This window comes from Desarmillaria tabescens (assembly GCF_030435595.1).
Source record: "Desarmillaria tabescens strain CCBAS 213 chromosome Unknown EV420scaffold_83, whole genome shotgun sequence".
NCBI lineage: Eukaryota > Fungi > Basidiomycota > Agaricomycetes > Agaricales > Physalacriaceae > Desarmillaria > Desarmillaria tabescens.
The window spans coordinates 1308-20970 of record NW_026848382.1 but is presented as its reverse complement, the minus strand read 5'-3'; the positions used below and the strand labels follow the sequence as shown (position 1 = coordinate 20970).

Sequence of the window (19663 nt, the reverse complement as noted above, 5' to 3'; positions counted from 1 at the left end):
CACGCCGTGGCAAAGGTTGATTTCGGTCGCGAACCGGCGTATTTACTGTCGTTCGCTATCTCATCTTGATCATTGATGGAGGATAGTAGCAGGAAAGAGGCGATTACCCGGTTTTTAGATGGATTCTCCGCGTTTCATGGTGATGCATGACGCGAAGGGAGAAGAAGCAGAGAGGAGCGGGCAAGCCGGAGCGCCGTGTAAAGAATCTGTGATTAATACGATATGTGGTATTCAGCGAGAGTTATCCTCCAGTACTTCATATCTTGTTTGCCATCAGATACAGCCAAAGAATGTCACGGTCGCGAGGAGATGTTCTGAGAGGCATATTCTCCCACAAGCCATAGTGACTGGAAGATATCACGTCGGGGAGAAGGCCTGCAATGGAGCAGAAACCTCGGACTTCTCGCTGTGGTCCATACGGGACGGGACGGTACCCGTTACCTGGCGATAAGCGAAGGCGACGTCTGGCCAATAGCACGTTCAGATCCCACGAGCTCAGAGTCACGACTGCCTATCGAACTAGAGGCGATTGGCTATCTCTCCATTAGGACCCACGACAGCCGTAATTGAGAAGCCATTCATAATGTTGATGTGTCTTCAGCGAATCAGAAGCATCACGAATATAGCTGTTGCAACAGAAATGGCTGGCGTCCGTTGCGGGGAAACACGAATGGAGAAAATGCAACTTAGCATGCCAAGAGAATCAATCATAGTAAAGAATAAGCAAACTGTGGATCTTGACTCGTGTCGTTGAAACGTCTGTCATATGTCAATACCCATCGTAAATGGATTCTCGGAGTACGGAACATGGCCTTATTCTGCCAGGTAAACATCTTGATCCAGAGCCATCATAGCAGGAATTAAAACGACAAGAATGGCTGGGCACGCTGCAACATCGTTCGTCGTGTAACCTTTGGCAGTTAACAGTGGCTCTACCGAGTTAGTACTTGAAACGTTACTAATATCCGATCTCTATAACTCACCACTGACTGAATATGGGAGTATGAATAGAACGCGTTGTCGTGACGTATTATCAGAGGCGTAAACGATTGATTGTGGCGTGCCTCTATGACAGCCAGACGACCGGATATTTTGCGTACCCACCCACTGTTGAAGTCACATCAGTGTGTGTCGGTCGAAGAAGTAATAGAACATTCTAGGTAGAATTTATTACCTCCAGCACGTTACCATCATTTGCCGGGTCACTCTTCTCATTGTCTTTCTCTACAATCAACGTTAATATTGTGACGGGCCACGAAGTCGTACCATTGAAGCTCTTTCCGAACTCGGCCACTTAGAACCGGTACCGCGGCCAACCACAGTACTTTCCTCGAGGAGTATCTTTATAGTTAAATGCGCTTAACTTCCAAAGCTCCGAGTAACGGACCTAGAGATTTCCGTATATTCCGGGGGGCTATATAGGGGAAGGTTGGTGGACAGCTTAGCATTGCCAGGTAGAAGAACATATCGTCTTCGTTATAACAGGCGACTGTTTTCAAGTAACGAGGGCTGGCTTCATTATTATCGCACGCCTTGCGGTACGCTTTCTACCACAGGAGTTGTTAAGCGCCACACCTAGGCAGCACGGTTATGCGCGATTAGCGAGTACGGTCTTAGGATGAATTATGAAACTCGACGGAAGTAACAAGAGCGGCATCTGTTCTAGTCGTCGCCCACGTCCCAGGTCATAGCTTTGCGGATTCGAAAGGTAGAGTCTTCACTCGGGGGAGATCAACCTCATTACACATTCCTCTCGTATTCCACTGCCGCTTCGGCGGACTTCGTGTTCATCATTTCTAGAAGCAATGATGAGAATGGAGTCGTCGCTCGTAAATTGATTCAATACCTTGATAATATGCTAACGGAGCAAGGAGATTCGCCATTGGCCCGAGTCAGGAATTGGGACACTTCTCCAGGTGGAGATTGTTGGGCATGAACGAGTCATAGAGAGAAGGTGTGTAGAACCGTCACGCAGCAGTCTGACTCAGTGATAGTGACGAAAGACAGTCCACCAGTCTACGCCACAAGAACGTCGGGAGCATTTCTTTCCTGCTGTCCAGGATGCCAGATGCCGAGATAACGAAGATTCCGTGGTGGTCACTCCAAAAATATAGGAACAGCCGATTACGCTGAGCCATGTCAGATTTCCTGCCTGAGAGTTAAGAATCATTGTCGAGGCCTGCAAGTTGTATGAAAGATTTGCCAAAGATCATCTCCGCCCAGTTAACGCAGCAAATTGAATCAAGATAGAGATAATGCGAAGAGATATGTACATTGTCCCTCGATATTTCTGAGTGGCTCAATACATCTGAAATGAGAGCACCAAACAGACAGTGAAAAAAGAAACCTTAGAAACGAGTTACGCGAGTGACGGATCAGAGGAGAACAATGTTTATTTGCCAAAGGCTTCGGTGGGAGTCGGGACCGACATGCCGACATGCCGTGATACCTCTGACGTCGTTTCCTTCCATGCGGCTCCAGCCATTCCTTCAACGAAGATTCTTTGGGGTATCCAGAGTCTTGAGCTGGAGCCTGAACTTTCATTCAAAAATTTCTCTCGTGAATGAAAGGTACGCGAAGCTATTCTTAGGCCAGGTTCGCCTTTTTTTCTTCTTGAAGTTGACGTGGTGGAGTTACGAAACTTTTTCATCAAAGCAGACCCAACAAGTCATAATAAGGCACATCCATAACATTCAGGTTGCGAGCTCCGCAAAGCTGTTTTGGTTCTCTGCGATATTTATCGCATGTTCTTGTATTCTTACTGTTCTCTCGCCAGTGTTTGGATACTCCTCATACCGACAGACAAGCGCGTCGTGTCACTGATCCAGATCGTTGATCCTATCAGTACCATAGCACGGACGCCTAAGGTTGACATAAAGTACGTATTTTTCCGTTGCGTTGCTCTGGGACGTAAATTGACCTCATTCAATCTAGAATGGACGGATTCCTATTAAATAGGCCCTAGAAGTATTGGAATGGCTCTACTCCGGAAGAACGAAATATTTTCCTGTTCCTGTCACAGTAGTATGTACTCCGCTTCCTCTCGGAGCTTTCTGAGCCTTTCACTTTTGTACAGAGAGTCGTATTCGCCCGCGCTTCGGGAAAAGTGCACCGCACAGAATATACTGTAGGCTCATGCCTACCCTGAATTGCATTATATGGAGGCCAGCCTTGGGTTCCATGCAGGTACCTCGTATATTGATTACTCACTCCTGATTGTGTAGCCTGCCAATTTCATGATTGTTTGATGTGAGTTTGGAACAGAAGGCCGGAAATACCACCGCGGTTTTCTTTTTTTTAACACTTCTTTTTCAGTTGTACAACAGCTCCGGATAACCTATTTGGCCGTGATTGTTATACATTGGCCTCGGACTTGATCGACCCCCGGTAAGCTTCTCAACCTCTGATTTCATCACACGTTGGACTGACAAGCGGCCTATCCGTTCTAAATGTGTCTGGACAATCTTAATCAGGGGCGATATTATACATGTCCTATGAAATTAAACGCGTGCGTGGCTGTATCGACTCTAATTTTACGCACTTGTGAACCTAGATGCGTGGACTTTTCCTAATCTCTTGTGGTCAGGACTATCATCTCTTTGCTAATCGTTCTGCTCGGTCATCGAGCCTTCCCATCATTCTCGCATCAGTTGACCCTGGACGGGAAAGAGGTGGATAGGTAAACTTTTTTCGGTAGCGCGATACCTGCGCACGCACGGAAGATCGGACCGGGATTCATCCTTCACAGAGATTCCCATTTTCATACTCAAATACCACGTTACGCTTGCCACGCAACTGCTAGAGAACATCATCTCGAGGTAGGACATGCCATTTCTGGTTACGGTCATCGATAACATTCATTTTTAGTCTGATGTACAGTAGTAGACGATCAAAGAACTCTCCGTTTACTACACACCCTCTTTAATGATGTTTCCGCGCCCCTTGTTTGCGGAAGTGTTGATGTATTTCACAAGCCCAAACATTTATCTGATTCCGAATAGCATGTCCAGTTCTGTCGCGCTCCAGGCTCAGTGAAGAAACACGCTGTCAACTAGCTTTACATGAAATCAATTAAACCGCTGTACACACATGTCAACGTAGTTGGGATCGAGTGAACGACTCTCGACAGAGGAGATGACGCTGCGACAGATATCTAGAAGCTACTCTTGGACGGTGTCGTTGCTGGTGCCTTTACAGGCAATATTGTGAGTTTTTGTTTTTAATCGTCGTGAGATGCTTAGAATGACAGACATACCTAGGTCGCAAGGATTTAATAAAGAAATGTTAGAGATGGCGGGCTTCTGACCTTGACTCCGCAAGCTTTCTACCATCTCGAACTTGTTCGTGACCGTCTGGGACCGACAACTAAATACTCCGCGCGCCCCTTTCTACCACATCTTGTCATTTGAATGCATCAACTATTTGGGTTGTTGCTTCGCAGCCCCTCCCAGTCCCTTGACGTAGTCCACTTCATAACCTTTTCACCCGAACGTCCCCCACCATGTAAGGGATCGTGAGAGTCGGTGAGATTTCCCACATCGATTCGTGTGCGGGAATCTGGTAGTTACCGGTTTTGCAGTTTTATCTGTCAGGGATTCACGACTACAGCAATTGAACGGTTTACCTTAGTACAGGTGTCCCACTGTACGGATGATTTATCTTTGCTTCTTGATAAATTTTATTCAGTGCCGTAGGGCACTTTAAGTTGGTCATCTACACAACCGCAATAGAGCGAGTCGTTTTTATCTCCTTGCATGGTTCTTATGAGTGAACAGCTTGCAGCCGCGTACGAAAGACCAGATGTCTGTATTAGAGGGGTATAGATGCGGAATGTACGGCCGGATGTCCGCGCGAATATTGAAGTTTGGCACTCAGAGTCCGGAACAACTCACATGACAAGTCTCTGGTCGAACACATTCCGGCCACATCATTGAATAAAAAGGCCGTGGAAAATTGTAGCGGTACACAGAGTGTTAGGGGGTAAAAGTGCATCAACTGTCTTTCATGAGTCCGATGCTCGTGGTAAGCAGACCAGAAAACCATCAGAATTCCTCCATTGCCATGTACGTACGAGAGGAATAGCGCGCTGTCACAGTCTATAATTTCATTAAGACGATTGAATGGTGGGACTTAGAGGAAACAAAGAACCAAAAATATTGAAGAGCCATCACAATATATCATCCTTTCAATACATATCGCGAGGAATGGATGTTCTGATTATCTGTCTAAGGTCGCCTTATAGCCCGGTGCGAGGAACCAACATATAGCGACGTCGCGTCAGGACCGTTGGTGTTTTTTTCCCTGACGATGGCATCACGTACGATAGATTCTCAAGCTCTGATAGCCGATTAGACCCTGCCTGGCCTCACAATGAACGCTGATAACGCACTCTTATGCCGTAACGGTGGCTTACCAGGGACGTATCCAACCGACGGCCGAGTAAGCGTATTCCCGACATTCGGCGCGGCCTCGTCGTTAGGTGCGGTGCCGTCGAGGTCACAGCACTTTCTTCCAGCCACGCCTATATATCTTAATGAATTATGTTTCCGCCACTCGATCCGTAAAATCCGGAATACTACAGATGATGTCACGTCAAGCTGAGATCAAGGTGGGTTCACATGCCTTCCGGCCCTTCGAATCAGCGCCGCAATGTTATCGGCGTGCATCTGTCAGGACTAATGTCAGTCAGTTTCCCCTGGGTTCATCACCTATGACATTCGACAGATAGAAAGCACCTACAGGGAAGCCAGAGGCTTCCCGTCTTCTATGCCGTTAAGTATCAAAGCTTCGTAGTATGTCATTACGACCAGCTACAAACTGGGAAGAAAGAAAAACGGATAATTGATGTCCAATACAGGAATTTGGCGTCACTTCTGATAGCACGTGTCCTCCTTGGGTCTGAAAGTAATGAGCTACGAGGAGGTGGGATGCACTGAAAGAAGCGAGTAGAGCCTAGTGACTAAGTCCGATGGTTGGGCGATGGCTTGGAATCGACTCTGGATTGTCGCGACGAGTAAAAAGGCAGGAAGCAGACGCCAACACAACGCCAACATCAAGTTGTCGGAGTTAAAAGTCCTGGCACGGCAGCACCTTTTTGAAGCTCCGCAACAATTCTGCCTACTTCGTTCCCGTTGGAGATCTTGCGGACCGTAGCGCCTCCAATTTCTTCTGTCAGCTTACTTTCTATGAATTTCTAACATTCCTATGCAATGACAAACTGAACAATGACTCTTAATTACTCAATTCTAACAAAAAATTGCCATGTCCGTCGTTATTCTTCTCTTTTTCGTGTCATTTGTCTCTATTGCAATGTGTTCACCAGGTCAAGCGAACGACTAGAACCGTAAACACCAGAGGTACATCAATTTCCACACAAGCAGTGCTGTTTTGTAAGCATATCGGGCCTGATGATCCGCTCAGTCTGATGGCATCGTATTGTTTGTGAATATCAATGGTCTTGAAACGTACGCTTTGTCCCGGGTGGCTTCATTGTCCAACGTTTACGATCCTGCCACCTAATGGTATTTTCATGTTATAAAGAACACCGTTTCTGAGGGCACGGTTAATCATCATCGTTGTTTCTTCCGTCATGTCATTTATCTACAGTTACCCTTCGGTACGTCCGTTTGTTCATATATAAGCTTGACGCGTCCTTATCGAGATGTAGAATCACGGGTCGTCAGAAGTGCCTCCGCAAAATCCAGCAAGAGAACAGGCCCCTCAGCCTAATCAGGATTTACTTGTGGGTCCCACGAGATGCACGCCGAATATAATACTCTGACACGCTAACTCCTAGATGGCAACCTACGGACTAGAACACCCGGCAAGATTATCCATAACAAACCTCTGCATCGACAACTGACTTCATGTAGGATCCGCGGAATATCATCCAGCTCGTCAGTCATGGCACATGCGTAAGCTCCACATCAGTATTTTGCACGGAATAACGCTCACCTCCTCGTTTAGGACAAACCATGTATCCCAGATTGCATAGCCAATAAATTCACGCTCTACCAGCCTTTCTACGTATGTATAGATCCAACACCTGTGCGCTTTCTCCCTTTCCCTCTCCTTCTATCCAGTCTTAAGATATGACCACACAGAAAACGAGCAGTTGCCATAGCCTCAAAGCTTTCGGCCGCGTCAAGTACGCTTTCCCCAGGCCCATGTTCGACCATCTGCTTTATAGAATCGATTTTGGGTGGGCTAGCATGCTGCAAGTATTGCAGGGCGACTGGTCATGGACTCCAGAGGCGTACCCGATTGCGTTGGTCGGGGTGGAGTGTATCGATGTCGTCTTTCATGTAGCGTCCCCTCCTTCCTATCTTAAGACTCGCTGGAACTGATGAATCGTAGGCCAGCGGCTACCTTCCCCAATACATACGTATTCCCTTGATATGCCAACATCGTTCAGGAATGACGTTCTATGAGCTGGCGTATAGTGTTTCGGCTGGTTTTCGTGATATATTTTCTGTGAGTCTGTTTCGTTCCCGATGAGTGCTTGTTTGCCTCATTGGGAATACTAGCGAGAAGCGGAGAACATCTCGCCTAGCCGGACAGCGACGATGACGCCTATCGTGATGAATGTAAACAATCTGAGATTAGGATCGTTGTATACAGAGGATTCGTCGAAAGCGAGATGGTGGGCTGAGATTGTCTTGATCGAGGTCCCTCAGTAGCTGTACGCAGACTTCTGTTATTGTCATGTGCCGCAATAGTATTATGGTAACGCGATATGTCCCCGCGTTTTTTCATGGTCGTTTCATAAAGCTGGGGTGGAAGGTGACTTCCATAAGTCGTCGGGGGGACAACCTGGGCTGAGAACGTGGACCGGCAGCCGGAACCAAAGTAGCCTGCCTCGCCGAGCAAGGATCCAGGAGAGAACGGATAAGTTGATGGTTCGAAGAACAAGAATTCTTATTAATTACGAATGGCGAGGAAAATGCTGCTCCTCCCACTGGGGTGGCGCGCACATTATAAAGACACAGCCTTTGCATATCGGTGATGGCAACGCTATGGTTCAAAAATGGCGCTAAGCACCTTAATTTTTAAGAAGCTGGAATCACTTACTGGGTTTCTCCAATTCTCTCTAAATGTGAAATATAAAAACAAACATGGCGTGGTATTAGTTTATTGCAGCACCTCGGGATAAGTGCAAGTATGATGTTCAAACGGAAGGACTGAATTCCCGGTAAAAAGGGTGCAACGTTAATAGAAAACGAACGGGGCTGGTGGGAGGAGAATTACGAACGAAGTCCTAAAATAGGGGTAAACCATAATTTCTCTGTAAACGTTTATATTCACCAAATTCGATGTATACTGTTGGTGGAACTACCGGCGATGTGAATGCACTGCCCCTTCCTCGGGGATTCCGGGATATGTCTTGTAATCAATGCAGCATACTTACAGTCGCTCAAAGACAACAGAAGATTGGGAGCAAGTGGGAGTAGTCATGCCCTCCTGGAAGCTGTTCATGGTCACACTGTGTTATCACGTTATCGACTTCCTAGGAATGGCCCCGGTGAGATCAGATGGACAATTGACAATTTACTTCACGGCAGCAGTTTAACGAAACACCAGGATGCATGACTGTACATTACTCTCCAAAGGGGACTAGTATAGTATGAGATTGAAATACCATACCGTAAATGAATAAATACAATGTCTGGTTAGGCGGCGAACACTGAAAAAGACCTGGTTCGCAAAATGGAATGAGGAAGCTAGGTCTTCCACATCAATGCCATAGAAACAGCCTAAGCATAGAATGAATGAATACAACCCCAGCGCATGTTTTACAGTGGAGAATGCGAAGGTTAAGCGGATCTACATTGTACGGCTACTCTTTAAAACAGAAGCTAGCTCGGGTGAAACGATAATACGCCGTTATACCTCAGTCCATAACTCGAAAATTTAAACAGGGGATCGTCTTGCTTTCAGGAATGATTGGTTTTCATCCCTATGAGTCTATGTTCCTTTATTTGGATAGTAAACCATGACATCCGCAGGTTTCCCGTCATCACCTCGGTATGGAGGGAACACACATGATCTAAATGCCGACTCATCAACAACAACGAGATAATGTCAATGAGGGGAATAACGTACATACTATTCGAGAAATGAAACGATAACTCATTCAATTATGAACAGGTATGCATGATTACCTATGAGATAACATTGCAAATGAATAGAATGACTGTATTGGTGGAGACAAAGACTAATAATAAAATGTACATACATTGTAGAAGCCAACTGTGTGTAGGCCTAGAAGATGCAGATATCATCCTTCTCCTGACATAATAAATCCCCCCCCCCGCAGCTGGATATACCTGAAGCGACAGTCGTATTGTCTATCGCCATGTCGCGCCCTACAAGTGTACCTCATCGAAACCCAATCGATAAGGGTCTTTATGCAATACGGCTCAAGAATATTCCAACTTCCAGCTGATAAAGAATTAGACCGATTGAAAACAGACTTGCCCACCTTTCAATCGAAGAATGAAGTTTCCGCCATGAATGCTTCCAGTTCCCCAGGAAATACTGGTAAAATACAAAATGAATAGAGCTAGGTAGATTATAGCTGCCGGCAGGCTATCTCTTATACATTAGTACGCATAAGAGATACTTAGTAACATATCTAGGTGTAGATGAATTACGAGACCGTGGAACTGGATCCAGGACTCCGGGAACCCTGTGAGAACTTTTTGTATTGACTATTGACGAGGGTAGTTCCTTCAAGATGATGCATCTAGACTGATTTATAGTCATAACAATGTTATTTGTGAATGTGTGCGGAACAAAATAAGCGAAGCTTATTTTTTTCATTGAACAAATGCAAAGTTGAGGATAACGAAATATGGCCAAGTAGGTAGGTATTATTATATGGCATCGTCCATCGGGGGACGCGAGTGGTTTGCAGCCGGTCGGGTTGACTTAGCTTCTCCAAATCCATCATCCTCTTTTTCGAACGTGTTTCTTTACTGGCAGGCTCATTATCTACTTGATCTATCTATGCTATTATCACCATTCCAGGTCATATTGTCCTTGCAACACACTCTCCGTGTTGTAATTCGGTTGCAATTGGGGATGTGGAAAATGGACAGAACGTACGCGATCTTACCCACGCAGTTTTTTGGAATCCGGCGCTGTGACACTTACGGTGTTTCAGTTTAGTAGGATGAGATCCTATTTTAATAATCTACTACACGATATAACAAGTCCCCCTCAGTAGTCTATAGAGCCCGCATCTCTTCTCTCGGTTTATAACTATTACGGAAGAGATGACGAAGAAGCTCGACCATATTCCAAAGACTTTGCGATGGAGGTAGCCTAATTTCGTGAACAATTATTCTACATCAATAAGGCCGGGACCACTGGTGGGGTTTCTGGATGGCGGCATTCTCCTTCGAGCTTCGCCCGGCATGCAGCGGTTTACTCTTTTGCGAACGAAAAGAATGCTCAACTCGCTCCTCAATACTCCTTGTGAAGCGGTGATAAGTAGATTGATCTCTAAAGAACAGCCAACGTCATTTGTGACATCGGTATGAAGGGGGTTGGTACGATTCGTGTGTATCTGGACTTGGGCTGATATGACATCACACACCCAAGGCCAAAGAGGAGATTGCATCTCAACCACCCCTAGATTCCACCTTCTCCCGTGAATAAGAATTAATTCTCCTCCCGCGAAACTGCTCACTGGACGTTGGTGACTGTCTACGAATGCCAATCAAACTCCGCCCGGTCGCTTGAGAGTCCATACGTACGCCAACATTGAATCTCCCAGCTGCCGGAATGTTGCGATGAATAACGTAGTATTCACGGAATCAATTACTGAGGATACTACTGCTGAGAAAGATCATCTACGAGGTAGACGAGCAAGATTTCGTCAGTGAAAAAATCCTCCTAGAAATCGAGAGCAGACGCGCCTGCGCAGTTCAACCTGTGTAATTCATGCGTCGGTGATGGTGTCGCCGGAAATCTTAAAATTGAGCGAGGGAACTTACTCTCGTGTTCAGTGAGAAGTCGTCTGACTTCATGTCTCTCCTGTCTTGTCATCTAACCTGTCCTGAAGACGACGTTCCACGATCTGTCCTCTTTGCTTCGACACGAGTTCTGTGTACCAGCCCTATGAGGGTGCTCGAGAGGTACGAAGAGGAACTGTGTACGTTATTATGATGGAGACTCCGACTCCTTGAGCATATGGAAAGGGCCAAAGGATAAGGAGTCTGGAGTAGAGCCGTAGCCTCCGCTGACAACGGGACTGGCCTCGCAGTCGAGGAATATATTATCCTTCTGATATAAAGTACAATTTCTGTTGTCATTCGCTGGGATGCAAAGTCATCGGGTCGTCCACAATGTCGTTTCAGACTGCTCACCATCTATTCCGGGTCTCTCGCAGCAACAGAGTCCCGCGTTCCATCAATCAGCTCAGGGTTGACCGCGCGGTTGTTAATCTGGGGCGATGATGATCTCCAGCAACACAGATCATTTCTTCGTTGTCGTAGCTTCCGGTTTCTATCAAAACGTACGCATCCGCCGTTTCTGGGGCAACTTTTGATTATCGATGCACGTAAATTAAACAGAAGCACGATATTCAACAGGGTGCTAGGCGAAGTCGGGATTCGAAAGCCATACGCAGACATTGAGAGTTACCAGAAGTAGCGAGGAAAGATACAGGCATTTGAATAGGACGTCAGGTAGTATACACAAAGTAATCACCATTAGATGCAGGGACTGTGTCTCGATGAATTGATAGAACGGAGCGGATGTTTTCAATTTGATGCCCATGAGAAGGGCCGGACGTCCAGCAACCAAGATCCGTGCAATATTTGGGCTAAGAAGACCTCTGGCTCGCCATCAATTCCTCGTCGACATGGTATGCGATGATCATTCCTGCCTTCCATCACCATATGTCGGCGGTGGACGAGTACCGGGACCTTATGCATCTCTGTGTCCGCGTTCTCCATGTATCGAGCGAAGTCTCGAAGTGCAATCGACCGACAGCAACATGTACCTTCCTTCTGAAGAGTAATACCTAGCTACGCGCAGTTTAGTAAAAATAAAGGGTAGTTCAAAACGACCTGGCTCACGTTGACGATCACCCAAGATGCGGTCGAGAAACGAAGAAGTAAGGAACGCAGAACTTGTTTCGGCATTGGACGGACGGGGTTTGTAGGTCGGTTGGTCGACTGAAGGGGTGTGTGCTCAGATGTTCCTTTAGTTCTGAATGGTGCAACAGGAATCATGCATTAAGTAGCGTACCAACACGTCACGTAGGAAATGGAAGATGACGCAAGAATGGTGAACAGAATTGACGGAAAGATTTGTCGTAGACAGACGACGAATTCTCAGTGTTCTTTGTTGGAATCCAGATATTCGTACCTTTTTCCCTCCGAAGGCTATGAAGACCACGCGTGAAAAGATGCTTATGGTGACAGAGCTTCTGAACATATAGAACGTCGAGGTGGATATATGACAGGTTACCCCCTTCTGGGCCAACCGCTCCCAGTTACTGGAAGGAAGATTGGGCCATGCGGTAGCAAGCTATTCGGTAATAGCCTTGATATATCAAGAGGAGGCCGCAGGCGGCAGGTAGAGAACGGAATATCTGCGAGAAATGATAGCCTTGCCGCAATGAATGACTGCCTGGACAGGACTCTCCCCCAGTGATAAGGCCACGATTAAATTGTGACGTTTCGGCTCGAGGTCGTATGGTCTGGCCCTTCGTCGCGCGGTACCTCAGGTCCCGTATCGAAAGTTCACACAGACATCAGGCAGCAGAGCAAAGAAAGAACAATTGCATTGCAGGAATCTACTCCCCGCTCAACGTCTGCCCGCCATCAACTAAGACGCTGCTCCCTATCATGAAGCCGTTCCGTGGTGAGCTCATCATGACGATGAGGTCCCCAATCTCGCCTGCTTCGCCGAAGCGTCCGAGAGGGCACCCGTCGACGATCCGCTTGGCAGCTTCTGGTGTGGCTGCGGGGTGAGAGGCCAGTCCTTCGGTGTAGATGTACCCGGGGAGAATGGCGTTGATACGGATACCGTTCGAGGCGTGGTCTTGCGCTGAGAGAAAAAGGTGTTTTAGTAAAAAGGAAGGAAGAGGGGGAAATAGGCGAACCGGCAGCTTTCGTCAAGCCGTTTGTTGCGTATTTCGTGTGTGTATAAGCTCCTCCGTCAGGCAAGGCTATCACTGCTGCCGCTGCACTGAGCACGACGATACTCCCACGCTCGGCCGGACGCTTGGGAGAGGTGATAGGCGTGACCAGTCGTTCTTGCTTCTCCATGACGCTAATTTGCTCTCGTACAAGCCAGAAGATGCCGTTAATATTCGTCTGCTGAATAGCAAGCCAATCCTCGGTGGGTATAGAGGAGAACTTCATCTTGGTTCCCATCGTCTATAAAAGAACGTAAGGCTTGAGTTGTGAGAGAGAAGAGAAAGAGGCCAACTGACTCCGCCGACGTTCGCACAGTAATCAACTCGTCCGAAGTGGTCTACGGCAGTTTTCATGAGGTTCTTGACGGATTCCTCGATGCTGATATCGGTGGGGACGACGAGGACATCAAATTCGGGGTTCTCGGCGATGGCTTTGCATTCGATGGCGGTAGCGTGGAGGGGGGCGGGTGTTCGCCCAGCAAGGACTAGCCCACGGACGCCGGATTCTGCAAAGGAGAGGGCGGTGGCTTTGCCGATACCCTGACCAGCACCAGTGACGAGAGCTACGCCGGATGTATATAGTTTCATGGTTAAGGAGACTAGGAGTGGCTGAGCAGAGTTTTATGCATTTATTGCCAGGACGAGGTAAACAGCGGCCAGAGCGGGCGCAGATAATCCATGCCTGCACTGAGCGTTCGAACTCGCATCCGTATGCCTTGTCTTCGTCGACTTTAGCAGCGAGTATTGGTATTTTGCAGACGTCACCCTGGGTCAGAAAATCATCGCCTCTCTGCGAGCATCGGCGCTACCTTTGTACGACGTGTGGCGCAGGGATTCAATTATCGAGGCGAAACGTAGTGACGGGGGTCCATTATGGCTTCATTTTGAACGAAGATACCAACCATCCCAGGTTAATTACTTTCAATTTGGCCTGCATAGCAGCGGTATCTACCGCGGTTGCAATTCCCCCTCCTCGTGTTTTCTGACTCAGCGTTTCATCGGTCCATTTGGAGAACGAAGTGGATGTGAATGCGCAGAATTAGATTTAGAGTTCGCAGAGCGGTGGCAGTATCAATCCATCAGGAATCTGAGGAGTTTCTGCGTCACAGTTGGGAGTAGAAAGGAAAGTTAGTCTTGTTTGGCTGGGCGCTCAGATTCGGAGTTTGCCGGTCCTTCCTCTTCTGCCCTCAGCTCGTCGATGACTTCGGAGGCGTCAATGCTTGGGCGCTTTCTACATTCTCATGATTGTTTTTAACGTGTGAAATGATTTTCTTGAAACCCTAACCCTCTTTTCCGCGTTTTCTGACGCGTCTCTCCTAAATATTGGCTCCCGGCGTTTCACGTTCCACGTTGCCGGTCGATCATCCAATGTTCCTCCCAACCATGTCGCGTTCATCCTCCCTCTTTCTTATCTCTCAATGCGTAGTTTTCATCACGATCATCCTGATCGAGGGCTGGACCGTCTCATAAAAAAGCGCAACCCTCTCTCCTGTTCTGAAACACGTTTACGATCGTAAAGATAAGATGAGGGTCCTCAATTGACGCGTCATGTCAAAATATCATATTCGCACACGGTGATCGTAACGGATCTCGTGCTCCTTCCTCCCAAACGCGTTTTCGATCAATCCATGAAGTTGTGCAGGCCTTCCCATGCATGGTAGGGTTTCTTCCAAGGCTTTCGAAATCAATTAATCATTCATAGTGTTGTGATTTTCCGTCGAATTCACCGCCCTTACGTCAAATTTCTTTTGTCGCGGTGTCTTTTTTAAAAAAGGTAAGCTTTTCCCCCTTCATCAACCCCTCCAAGTCATCTCCGGCAATGAAAATCGCCCACGTTTACGATCACATCAACTTACTGCCCCCTTGTAGGTTTTAAGCTCGACAATCGCACCCTCATTACTCATTTCATGAAGGGTTGAACCTCGGAGGCGTCTTTCGCCGATCCCTCTAATACCCCAGGATTGACACGACACTGGCAATATCCTCCTCCCGCCCGACGATTATCATAATTAAATACCCCCCTCTGCGCACTTCCCCCCTTTATGGTCTCTATTAACCTTTAACGTTAATGTTTATGAACCCTTCCCCCCGCTCAATCCTAGAGCGTCTTCCTCCGAGATGATCGAAAACATATCGGGGGGAGCGGGGGGCTAGAGCGGGGGGAGATGTCAACGTTGCGAGGGAGATTTGCAATGTCAGCCCCCATCGCGAGTAGGTGTGGCGGGGCCTAGGTTCAATGGCTTCCCATGACGACCGGTGAGTAAAGCGTAACATATCTCATTAATGCGTACGTTGTCTCCGGGGGAGGTCTTGCGCCGTTATTGAGAAGGGGAGGTGTAATGTCTTGGGTATTCCATTATACATTTAATAGTCGCTTCAATTGACACCCGTTATTAAATAAACCCGTCCGAGCATCGTCGTCATGCAATCATCGGTGGCGTCGAGCCAGGGTACCCACAAATGCCGGATGACGGAATGCAAAACCAAAAACCGGAGAATTTTTATGGTCTGAGTTGGGACATGGAGACGGTTCTTCCATTTTTTCTTCTTCAGCTATGGACGTGAGCTCTCGTATGCTACACCCGCAACAAGGGCAAGCCAGGAATCCATTTCTGGAAAGTTCCTCCCTGGGCCCTTAAACTTCGTCGTCGTTGGTGTATGTCACACATCAATGTCAATGCCGTGACGTGTGAGTGGTCCTTTTTTTGCCCCCTTCTTCCCACCCTTCTGTTGGTTGCTATCACAGGACTGCGCGCAACCGTCGGAGCACTCGGGGAAGAACCCTTTTTCATAAATTTAACCTTACGGGACCATACTCGCCAACAAAGCGTATACTTCCCACATCGAGGTACAACAATAAATGTTACCGATCGCAACTCAATCCGAGATTGGGTTATGACGTGAAGGGCCAAGGGACAGGGTGGCGATAAAATTCGGCTCTAGGTCCCGCGGGTGCTGTTACCATTAATGTAATTTCGTCGTTGATCTGAACGCTTACCCTGGCTTTCTCCTTTTTTTCCATTCTCCCTTCCCCGATGACTAGAATGTGTTGAGGAGGGTATACAAATCCTTACCTTTTTTTTAATTCGTCGGCGGTTTTCTCTTTTCTGCTTTTTCTCTTTCTTGGTCAATAGTTTTTATTCCCTTTTTTTGTGTCCTGGATGTCGAGGGAGGAACGATCGCCTCCGCCGACAGACAACACTACTCGACAAACTACCGCAACTTCGTCACGAACACACGACCCCTCTTCTTCTTCACGTCGACGCGCGCCTTCTCCACAGCCTGAGGCGAGCACGAGCACCGGTATCACGCGAACTCGCCGCCGAGAACCAGAACCAGAACCAGAGACGGAGGAACGAATGTCGAAACGCCTTCGCCGGCGCTCGGTGGGGAGCTCCTCAGAGGGTGATACGGAGAAAAACCCTACGCCTCCGCCCCCGACACAGAAGAAGAAGCGCACGCGCACTCTTACGACACCTCACCAGTCAGCAGTTTTGCATGCTCTCTTGGCCCAGGTGAGTAGCTACTGGCTATGTTGGGATCGGTGCTGATAGGCTTTTAGTCACGATTCCCCACGACAGCAATGAGGGAGGAAGTGGGAAGGTCTATTGGACTGAGTGCGAGGAAGGTTCAAGTGAGTGGCAATGCCCTTTCTTTTCTTCAACGTAAACTAAGCTATGCTTAGATATGGTTTCAAGTAAGCACCACCCGTTTCTTCGATCCTAATCCCGTCTAACCTTGCTTTAGAACCAACGCCAAAAAGCTCGGCGCCCACGCAGCCAAAGCGATATTCAATTGACGCGTCCGCCTCAATACGGGCCGTTCCCTTCTACCTCTCATCCTGTCCCGCCTTCTTTCCCGCTTCACTATGGCTATCCTCCTGCTCCTGCCCCGCCCCCGCCTCCCCCGTACTTTGAACCTTCTTCGTCTTCGCTCCTTGGACCTGGGATGCCCGGGAGGTCCTTCCAGCCGCAACAACCGCAACAGAGCCCATTCCGATACTCCCGTCACCAAGAGCCTTACCCTCCTTCTCCCCCTCCCCCGTCCCTCTCTCGTCGTATCGACTACTCACGGACTTTGCCTCCATTATCGTTCCCAAGCGGCTCTAGCCCCCGCCCATCATCGGCATCATATCGCGGTGCCAGTCCGTTCTCCAGGAGCCCGGGTCCTTACCGTGGTGCTAGCCCGGGGCAGTTTCGTGGTGGTGGTAGTCCGGCGCCACTTCCACCGCGCTCGTATCACCGCTCCCCATCCCCCGAACGGATCCTCCCTCCACCTGTGCAATGGGGTCCGGGGGAACGCGAAGCGGGACCACCCAGGTTTGGCGGGACGTGGGCACGACCGAGTTCAGGGAGCGGAACGGTTCTATCTCCTGTTCACGCAAGGCGGTACTCTTATTCGTTGGATGAACCTCCTACTACTGCTCCTGCTCCCGCCGCCGCGTCTACGTCTACGTCTACAGCTCCGAGGCGCTCGGGACGGTACGACCCCGTCCGTGGTACCATCGTCCCCTCCGAGCCAACCCCACCTCCAGAAGAAGACCAGTCATGATTGAAAATGAATACGTATCCTACCCATTCTTGGCTTTTCACGAACTATCGTCACGTCCTCGCTAAAACGTCTTTGCTATCCTCGGCTACTACCTACTACTACTACTATCGTTCCCTTTCCTCGTTTTCTGTACCACGTACTCACTCATTTGCAGATAATATCATATCATTATAATACCCTTTCGCTACTATCATCAGTAATTTATGTCGTATTCGGACTACATACCTATTGATCATCCTGTAGTCCTATGGCCACTACAATACCATTATATTATGTCGCCCGTCCACGTCAGTCACTCTCAGTGCTTCTCTGTCTCTGCAACCCTCGCTTGCGACATTCTAACCCGCTTTCCTGCCGCCACGCCCGTGTCTCCGCCACAGGGTCGTCCGCTCCCCCATGAGTGATATAATGTCGGTTTTCGCCGTATCGGGAGGAAGAGACGAGTTGTCCGTTCGTTCATTCGTTCATCATGGCCCGAACCCAGGGCAACCAGGCACCCCTGGTGCTTCTGCAACTGTCGATATCATTTCTCACCATCCGACAATCGGGAGAGCACAGTCGGGCGGTGTATTTCAGGGCGGCAGGCAATATAATTTGAATGGACTGGGGTCGCCAATAACGTCAGAGTAATATCGGATTCGCGCGTCACCTTGAGGTGATGAATATAAGCGACGTCATTACGACCTTCTCCTGCCATTTACTCCGTCTCGTCCTGGAAAACGTGTGAGAATGAGAGGTGGAGACTCACCGTGCACGGGAATGAAATTTAATGAAGAGGCGTTCCCCTTCAATTCATGGTCATCATCTATGCATCAGTGTTTGAGGCGAATTACAGTTGGCCATATATTCGTTTGAGTCTACGTGCGGATATGAGAGGTAGAAGTGACGACAAAATACACGTGCTCACGGTGATTAATGTTCAACTTGATCTTGTGCAAGAAAGTGCTTCTAACACTTAATCAGAGTGCAAGGTTACGCAGCGCAATGCAGTAATACCTTGCGTTCCTAGTTCCCGTGGGGACTGCAGTTGAATAGTCGCGACGTGGAGGAGAAGGGTCGTTCCGTTCCGCCATTAGAGGCCGGGAAGTGCGACGGCACTCGCATTGTGTATATCAATTAACAAGGGTCTTCATGGATGGATCGTAATCACCTGTGCACGCTGCTAACACGATGTTCATGTGATACGAGTAGCACTTGGTAAATGGTCCGAAGTGCTATTCAGAACTTATAACTGGATGCCATACCATAATGCGAAAGTGAGGGTCGTCTGCCATAAAAACATCTTCGGCTGGTACTTGGCTCTATCGTCTTGATTTATATTTCATTCAAGCATGGGGTGATCATCCGATACAGTCTACCTGGACACCATGGAGAATCAGGCTACAGATAGGATTTATCCCAACCCTTCGAGCTGATAGAATACATCCTCGGCTAAACTCACATTTGGCTCTGTGGTCTTAATCATTATTTCTTGAAAATACTGAGTAGGTGTATTTTCTTCTGGCGAGAGATTGTGTCTATGATGAATGAGGCCGCAACCGGAAGGGGTATTCCAGCCACTTCGAACGATGGTGGCCGCAAGGGGAAGAAAACTAATCCGCTGCATTGAGACTCTTGACAAACAATGATTGCCGGGATAGTTGCCGACTCATTCCGGAAGCCAAACACGCAAGGCACCTTGTTCTCAATCCTTCGTTCATTTACCTTAGGACCTCTCTTAGCCTATTATTTTTCTGCCTGACGTCGACCACGATCTTACTGTTCTCTTCCTCACTATCTGGCACAATTTCCCACATCTTCTTTGGCCGACTGATTGTCCGGCAGCCATGCTCACGCCGTTTTCTGTTGTTGCCGTGTGTTAGGCCGTCCTCGATCCTGTCTCACTTGAAACTTTCCCCCATGCATACGCTCTTAAACTTTATCTCAAATGAATACCTCACATGGCGCAGATAAAGGACC

General features: G+C 48.1%; 3 protein-coding genes across 3 annotated transcripts; 2 read left to right on the top strand and 1 right to left on the bottom strand.

Moving 5' to 3' along the window:
* The first annotated feature begins 6108 nt into the window (after positions 1–6108).
* EV420DRAFT_1583313 (uncharacterized protein) lies at positions 6109–7870 on the top strand. The gene is made up of 10 exons (XM_060474725.1): positions 6109–6263; positions 6323–6356; positions 6421–6616; positions 6668–6742; positions 6797–6823; positions 6873–6914; positions 6967–7047; positions 7104–7304; positions 7357–7473; positions 7527–7870. Exons 3-10 carry the CDS (start codon positions 6590–6592, stop codon positions 7677–7679), a joined length of 723 nt encoding a protein of 240 aa, XP_060323316.1. The 5' UTR covers positions 6109–6263; positions 6323–6356; positions 6421–6589; the 3' UTR covers positions 7680–7870.
* A 4485-nt stretch (positions 7871–12355) lies between these two features.
* Positions 12356–13723, bottom strand: EV420DRAFT_1733590 (uncharacterized protein; the record flags this gene model as incomplete). The annotated part of the gene is made up of 3 exons (XM_060479961.1): positions 12356–13062; positions 13118–13394; positions 13460–13723. Coding segments are annotated over 3 exons (795 nt in total), but the record flags the coding sequence as incomplete, so codon positions are not given.
* Positions 13724–15836: 2113 nt separating this feature from the next.
* Positions 15837–17996, top strand: EV420DRAFT_1583301 (uncharacterized protein). Its single transcript, XM_060474724.1, has 4 exons — positions 15837–16668; positions 16716–16787; positions 16839–16850; positions 16901–17996. The coding sequence occupies exons 1-4, from the start codon at positions 16315–16317 to the stop codon at positions 17702–17704; spliced, it is 1242 nt and encodes a 413-aa protein (XP_060323314.1). The 5' UTR covers positions 15837–16314; the 3' UTR covers positions 17705–17996.
* Positions 17997–19663: the final 1667 nt, after the last annotated feature.

Bases quoted from the DNA above. Each gene is read 5' to 3' on its own strand.
- EV420DRAFT_1583301 (XM_060474724.1), top strand. From the start codon at position 16,315: ATGTCGAGGGAGGAACGATCGCCTCCGCCGACAGACAACACTACTCGA. The intron at 16,669-16,715 runs GTGAGTAGCTAC...ATAGGCTTTTAG, and splicing joins TGCATGCTCTCTTGGCCCAG to TCACGATTCCCCACGACAGC.
- EV420DRAFT_1583313 (XM_060474725.1), top strand. From the start codon at position 6,590: ATGTCATTTATCTACAGTTACCCTTCG. The intron at 6,915-6,966 runs GTAAGCTCCACA...CTCCTCGTTTAG, and splicing joins TCGTCAGTCATGGCACATGC to GACAAACCATGTATCCCAGA. The intron at 7,305-7,356 runs GTAGCGTCCCCT...GATGAATCGTAG, and splicing joins GTATCGATGTCGTCTTTCAT to GCCAGCGGCTACCTTCCCCA.